Below are 7,654 nucleotides of genomic sequence, written 5' to 3'. Positions count from 1 at the left end.
GGTGACCTAAAAACACAGAAATCTAAGTCTTCTAATCATCAATGCAGACAATACTGTGCTTTATCCATCTAAGTGTATATTCACTATCAATTTTAATGATTTTTTTCCCTTGGAGAGTCTTAGATCAGGATTATGAACAGCAAGTATATTTTTCTTAAAATTCAAAGCCTTCTGACCTTTCCTTCAGCTGTCACTGCAAAGAGGGTCTGCTCCCCTCCTACCAACTGAATGGGCCTGGTGACCGCTAGACCCTCACAGCTGACCGGCTGCTTGACCTTGGCACCGTCCACTCCCCCGAGCTGCCCCCTGTGATTGTGGCCCCACCCCCAGATTTGACCACTACCTCCCCAGGACAAAGTCCATTCCTCCGGTTTCCTGTTTAACCACAATAGTAATTGTTCGTCCTGTTCTTGTTTGAAAATTTCATGATTTTCGTGAGCGTTTGTATCCTCTTCCTCGTCACATGAAATGTCCAGAATCTTTTTTCGGACTTCCTCCAGGAAAGAGACTGGCAGGGCGGTCCTTTGGACAATCCCTGTGGCGACACGTGCCGCCATGCAGTAGCGACGGAACCACGCCCACTTGTGTGCTTCACTGCAGCAATTCAGCTTGTCCAGTTCAAGGTCACAGGCTAAGGCCACTAGAACCTGGAAAAAGCCCATCAAATTGTGGTTAATATGAAATATACAATATGTCACTGAGAGAGGCTGGTTCCACTTTCTATGTACAGAAAATTAAATGATTTTTAGGTGATATGCTTTAAAAGATACTACTATTCAACATACCCTGTACTTAAATAATTCATTTTAAATGACAAAAAATCCTTCTCTTTGTCTTTTATGATTAAAATCTTTGCAAAATATAATACATTGTATCTAAATAAAATATCCATGTTTCATGCAAATTACTGTATAGGGGGAAAATAACTCACGGTGTTTATATTCGCTATATTCACGTTGTTAACAAATCCGTGAATTCAAGAAACAGTGAATAAATTTTCAATAATCATGTTTTATTTGGAAATTTGAGAATAGCCTACGATAGATTTATATAGGTGTACGTGCAGTACATGGTCATTTCAGTAATTACGAGAAGTACTGTCATTCAATTAATTTTAATTATCATGCTTTACTTTAATTAAAATCAGCAGATAATAATTTGTGTTTGTTCAAAAGCTGGTTTAATAGCCAACGCTACATGTTTCATCAATCAAAACACTTGGGACATGGGTTTTGATTACCCGTGCATAACTAATGTTACCATGAGTATTTGTAACCTGCATTCTCATGCATATTAGTTCATGAAGTTTTTATCGACATTTTGGTTTTTAAAAATCATTCAACTAAATATCGAACTTACTGACAATGTGGAAGGATACTATTTCGTAGAACTACATAAACACATTTATTTCCGTCCAGTGGTTTTTTGCCACGTTGTATTGATGATCTTGGGTTCACATGCACTCATCGTAATAGCATATAGGAAAGTCATTTAACGTTTAGGGACTATTAATAACTGCACTTGTGTTAATTAATCATTTATAGAATCTGTCAGTTTTATAATAACCTACCCTGTTGTTCGTAAAATAAAATAATAAAGTGCCACGCCACAGCATGATACGCCCGTCAAAAAATTACACAATTATCTTTAACAGTTTAGAGTGCAAGAAAATCATGTCAACCTTGATTCTAAGATTTCAATGATTTTTCCATTTTTTAAAAAAAAATATTTCTTTATCCATCCCCTGTGCTGTAGGCATAATTATAACAAATATTACATAACTGATAGATTTCTATACTATTTGTGTTAGACTTTGTCAAATGCCGGCCATCATAATAAACAATATCAAATTAGTCTTAACAACTTAATCTATGCCAAATCAATTTTAAAAAGAGAGGCTGGCCATCAAATGATATATGCTATAAACTGACCAGCAGTTCTTCTGTCTAATCCCCAAAGGATACAGATAAGGCAGCGCTTGATCAGATAGCCTTCCTACATTGAACTCATTAATTAATCTTTGACTGGATGCTTGTCTACTCATTACTCCCTTAATATTAATGGATCTGCACTTTTTATCCTAAAACACTTTTAAAACATATAAAATACACCATGATTTCTTTTTAGATGTAATGCCAGACAAACTTTATATTTAATACATATGGACAAGTAGGCATGCTGATTCAACCCCACCCCAAAAAATTTGTTTTTAATCAATTAATATTATATAATATCAGATTATTAGTTTATTATGCAATATCAAATAAGTTTTAATTACTTTTCATCAAATTCATTTTAAGACTAAGGCTAGCCAACAAGAGCTATTTTTAAATGGCTGTCCATTTGCCCAATACACGAGGGATATAGATAACAGCAATTCTCTTCTAGTTATCTCCTCACTCTAAACTCATTAATTTCTCTCTAATTTGACATGCAACTTTCTGCTATCAAAATTCTTCTTGACCAGTGCTTGATAATTATGCCCATGGGACAAACTGAATTCCTCTCATTAACATTGAAATTTGTTTAAGATTGCTGTAAAGTATATGATGAAAAAAATAAGTTTTTACTTGATTTAATACTTTTTAATAAAGATACAACTCTATTTTTTACATTTTTAGGATTATGAAATTTAAAATTTAAAAAACTTAGTTTTTTAAAAAATTTCACTAAAATTAAAGGTCACAGTGACCTTGAAATAGGACACACCTTCTACCTAAGATGTATACTTTTGCCAAGTTTGATAGCTCTAGGTCTAATAGTTTTCTAGTTATGAGCCGGACAGGATTTTTCCATATTTGGCCATAGCATCTTTATTAAAGGTCAGAGTGACCTACTTTTTGTGCACGACACACCTTCTACCCAAGAAGTATCAGTTGACAAAGTTTGATAATCCTAGGCCTAATAGTATTGAAGTTATGAGCCGGACACGAATGGACAGACGGACAGACGGACGGACGGACATGAAGCCTATAACATAATATATCCCGTCTTAAGACGGGCGTATAATAACGCTGATCAATGTCGTTTATATGTAGCAATGTTATGGATTAAATGGAGACAAGGGAAGAAACTTTTATTACATACCAAAGTCCGCGAATTTAAGAAACCGCGATCGTGTCAGATGAGAGAAAAACGTGAAAATTACAACCCGTGAAATTAATCCCCTATACAGTAATCTCCAGTTAGATCTTGAAATAACTTAGGTGCCCACTAGTGTACAATGTACCTTGAAGAATGGGCTGTGCATCAGGTGCTTGCCGCTCCTGACTATAGGATCCTCATAGTCATACTGTCTCTGTAGGGCCTCAGGTAGACCCTTAACAAGGGAGGTCACCGAGGAACTGCTCAGCAGCTGTACAAGGAAAACAAATTGTTACTGATAATGGACTCTAATCTCAAATCCATTAGTTTGAACAATATTTTCTTCTTTTGTCCTATTTTATACAATGCTCCTTAAACCTTTAGTAGCATTTTCTAAAGATAACAAGAACACAATATTCCTCATGTAAATGCATGTGAATAATCATCTCATTAATAATACTACATTGACAACTTCTAATCCAACATCTGTGCAATCCATTTCACCATATTTCCACCTTTATTCAGATTCCCATTTTACCCTTGTCTATTATGATGCAAACTTTGCCTCCAAGTGCATGTGGGATTACACAGGTACTTACTGCTGTGGAGGATCGAGGTGTCCGGTCAGGCTCCGCCGTCTCCACAGTGGGACTGGCCAGTAACGTGTTGACATTGACGATCTGGTCCGAGGTGTCAGAGGTCATCAGTTTCCGTAGTTTCTGTAGAGCCCACATTCTCTGGCTGGACCCTGTAATAAACAGAGACTGTAATTATTCCATGACTGTAAGAAGCAAATTACCTCAGGACATATTTATTCACTTAGATATGCATAGATTATTTTGAAAATGAACATAATTAGACACTGTTTGAGCTCATAAAATGACTTCCTCAGTCCTGTTATTCTTTTTTCTCAGTAACCTTGGACTTTTATTCATATCTTTAAGTCAAATTCATGACACGCTTCAAGGTGAAAGATACATTTTTTCTCAGTTACACACTATCAATGTACCTTTCCAATCAGCTTCACTTCCTTTTTTTCACCACTGCCTTGAATTCGACTAGCACTTCTGTTAGAAATAAAATTAACCAAAGAAACCAACCTAGTGAACTAAGCTGAGCATTAGCAGCCAGAGTTGCAGCCAGTCTGGTGACGATATTCCTGGCCAGATTTATGTCCAGTTTAAAGTCCAGAAGACAGGTGACCAGGTCTATAGATGGACGTGACAGAACCGTTCTATCGGAGAGCATGTCCATGGGAGCAGCAGCAGGCATGATGGGATACACGGTGAAGTACCAGCCCCAGCCATTAACGGAGCCGTCACTGACAAACTTCCATCGCAGCTCATCTCCGTCAATACGCAGCTCCTGGGACCAATCAGACCACTCTCGTCCTTATAGAAAAAGTAGATTGTTAATTTTCAAGAATTCCAAGATAATACTTGAAATTATCAATAAACTAATATAATCTTGTAAGTTTTTACTTGTACATTTTTACACTGATACCTATGGTTCAAGTCTTTGACATTTTTTCCATTATGTATTACAGAACCATTTAATTTGCATTTATAAAATATAGAGGTCATTACCTGATTTAACAGCCAGAGTTCTACCAGAACTGTCTGAGATTGTCAAGGGATCATGTCTCCTCTCTGTAGAACATCGTCGATCAAACTCCACCCTCAGGGAATCGGCTCCTACAACACACGGGGGATATCAAAATGTGGTCTTACTTAAATCACATACACTGTACTTGTACAATCAGATAAATGATATGATAGTTAATGAACTCTATCTGCACCAAATTAATGTGCTATCCATACACTTCATTATTCTGGTGGCTTACACAGGAATTTTTCTAACTGTTGCCTGTGACTATTTCCTTTCCTGCCATTTATAAATTAACTGCACTATTCTATGATTATTTACCTGGTATTTTGACTGTCCCACTGAGGGAGGTATCATCACTGTAGGGGTGGGGTGGGGGTGATTATTTACTTGGTATTTTGACCGTGCCACTGAGGGAGGTATCATCACTGTAGGGGTTGGGTGGGGTTATTTACCTGGTATTTTGACTGTCCCACTCAGGGAAGTATCATCGCTGTAGGGGTGGGGACACTCTTGTACCACCGGTTGGGGTAGTCTCCCACAGACTCGATCTGATGCCACATCCTCCAACTCTGTGACACACAGCTCCAACAACATCTCAGCCACCTACAAATCAAAACGGTAAATCAAAGTAGATATAACTACACAAAATATAAAAATTGATAAAGGTTTTAACTGCAAGAGTGATTGTAAAAGCAAGAAAACTCAACTATTCAACATTCGTATGCAGTATTCAAGTTCTCAAAGGTACACTGAGTACTGTAGATTCCTTATTTTACCCGAGTACTTATTATCGCGATATGGCGCTTTAACGTCAAATCGCGAGAATATATATTCGCAAATGGGCGGTTGATAAAGAGAATTTACATGGATTTCCACACATAAAAATAAAAGCGAGAAATTTTATTTCGCGAGTGATGCTTCTCACAGAATTACGCGATAATAAATTCCTCGTGTTTAATTAGGAATTTTCAGTAATGTGTATGAAACAGCTCAAAAGCCATCAAAAGAACTTTTGAATTTTGCATTTTTCAAGCTTGATTTAAAAGGCATAAAAGAAAATTTTAGAATAAGGAATTCAATCCTCAGCTGATGACCCTGTCCAATGTAACATAAAATCACATAATTGACTTATTCAATGAAATACAATGAGAGACATACCTGAGGATACGCCTTGGCCAGTCTAGTGAGGATGTCTGACAGACCCTCTTTAGCCATTTCTCCCATTCTGGATGCCACAGCAAGCTTCAGAAGTTCTACCAAATTACGAGCATCGTTAACCGACATTCTGGCAGTGAAGTCATCCAGACCTGATGGAAAGTTTGTTGGGCCGGCTTCCATGGTACTCATGACCTCATCTGCAGAGGTCAAGGTTTCTGCTATGATACTTGTTTCCATGGGAACTAAAGCTGCCAGACTTTGCATGCTTGTATATGATGAGATTTCTGAATGCACCTAAAATAATATGAAACAAAATTAAAACATGAATTATGAATGTTTCACAACTGTCCAACACAACATCTTTTCGGAAATATTTCAGTCGCAAGCAAATTTAAAGTTTATGTTTTTACTTGTTTGTAGTGAATTTCAGGTTAGGACCCTGATAAACAAGAATCCATATATCAAACATGCATGTTAGAACCAGTTTATGTCTAAATGATATTTTTACTTTCTATATGAAACCTACCCCACTAAATATTTTTTCCTTATTTATGAAACCTACCCCACTGACAGCCTCTGTGACAGTCTCCCCCACTGTCAGCTGTATGTCGGCGTGGTCCAGCACCTCATCTGTCCCCTCCCTGTGTAGTCCCTCCTCTCTGTCCACGGGAAGCTCGTCAGTGCTGGCCGCCAGGGAACCTGTCATACCCAGGGGCTTCATTTCCGGAGAAACTGGCACAGGCTGTCCATCTGTCTCCAGGGACTTCACTATGGCATCTCTGTTTAAAGTGAAAATTAAGTCTTAATAATGCTATACTGTATACCGGGTTATTTTCGCCCTTTCATACTTGCAAACAATTTAGCCTCGTTTTAAATTCGCCCAATCATAGTTTTATTTAAGAAATTATACTGTATTCTTTGAATTCGTCCCGTTTTAAATTCGCCCAAATGAGGATAGGGCGAAAATAAAACGGGGGCGAAAATTTCACTGTATACAGTAATTTAAAGGAATAATGCCTTGTTAAATATTTACCCTGTAACTCACTAGAATTGTCCAATAGGGACAAATACCCCCCGCTAGGTTTTTCAGAGAAGGTGCCAATTCAAAAATACTTTATGGATCTAGAGGTGTTCACAATTTACTTACAAAAATTTGCAGTGAAATATAATTGCTCATCATGTTTCTTAATGAATGAAACAAAGGTGCAACCAAATGAAACATCAATACTAATACATTGTAATTCCACTGTAACATTTCTTTTTATTTTTTCATTTTATTTTTTTTTATTTTTGCATTAAAAAAATATATTGCAATTACCCTGGTATGTGTTATGTCACTCTGCAAACTGATTGTTAAAAAAAAAAACATAATACAAAATCAAATTAATCTTGATATATCAATTTGAAATGCATTTTGAAAATAAAGAGCTGGTCATCCAGTAATGAAGTGCTTTGACAGACAATAAATTACAATTAAGAGAATAAGAGAAGAGAGATCTTTAATTCTTGTGCCTTATTCCCTGGAGATTAGATAACACACACACTTGATAAGAGATATGCCTTAACAACTTCCAACACCAAACTCATTAATTTATCTTTAACTGGATGCATGTCCAGTCATTATTCCCAAGAGACAAATGAAATTACATTATCTTCTGTGCAATGTAAAAACTGTTTTTAACACTTGATGATGTTTCTTTTTTTTAAGTTTTTATGAGTAGTTTTAAGCTGTAGTATTTTTGAACAGATATTCTAGATTCTATATCTCAAACCTTACACATGAGCCCAAAATGAACAAGTCAAT

The 7,654-nt window shown here is 36.6% G+C and overlaps 1 protein-coding gene across 1 annotated transcript; it reads right to left on the bottom strand.

Moving 5' to 3' along the window:
* Positions 1-155: 155 nt before the first annotated feature.
* LOC134247656 (E3 ubiquitin-protein ligase HERC2-like) lies at positions 156-6,629 on the bottom strand (the record flags this gene model as incomplete). Its single annotated transcript, XM_062729997.1, has 8 exons — positions 156-647; positions 3,230-3,355; positions 3,684-3,832; positions 4,185-4,475; positions 4,671-4,778; positions 5,145-5,295; positions 5,851-6,144; positions 6,413-6,629. Coding segments are annotated over 8 exons (1,822 nt in total), but the record flags the coding sequence as incomplete, so codon positions are not given.
* Between the last annotated feature and the right edge of the window lie 1,025 nt (positions 6,630-7,654).

The sequence above is a fragment of the Saccostrea cucullata genome, unplaced genomic scaffold, assembly GCF_032062105.1.
Source record: "Saccostrea cucullata isolate Sc308-1 unplaced genomic scaffold, CSIRO_AGI_Scuc_v1 ctg20603, whole genome shotgun sequence".
NCBI classification, from domain to species: Eukaryota; Metazoa; Mollusca; class Bivalvia; order Ostreida; family Ostreidae; genus Saccostrea; species Saccostrea cuccullata.
The sequence above is the reverse complement of the archived record's forward strand: the minus strand, read 5'-3'. Positions and strand labels throughout refer to the sequence as shown.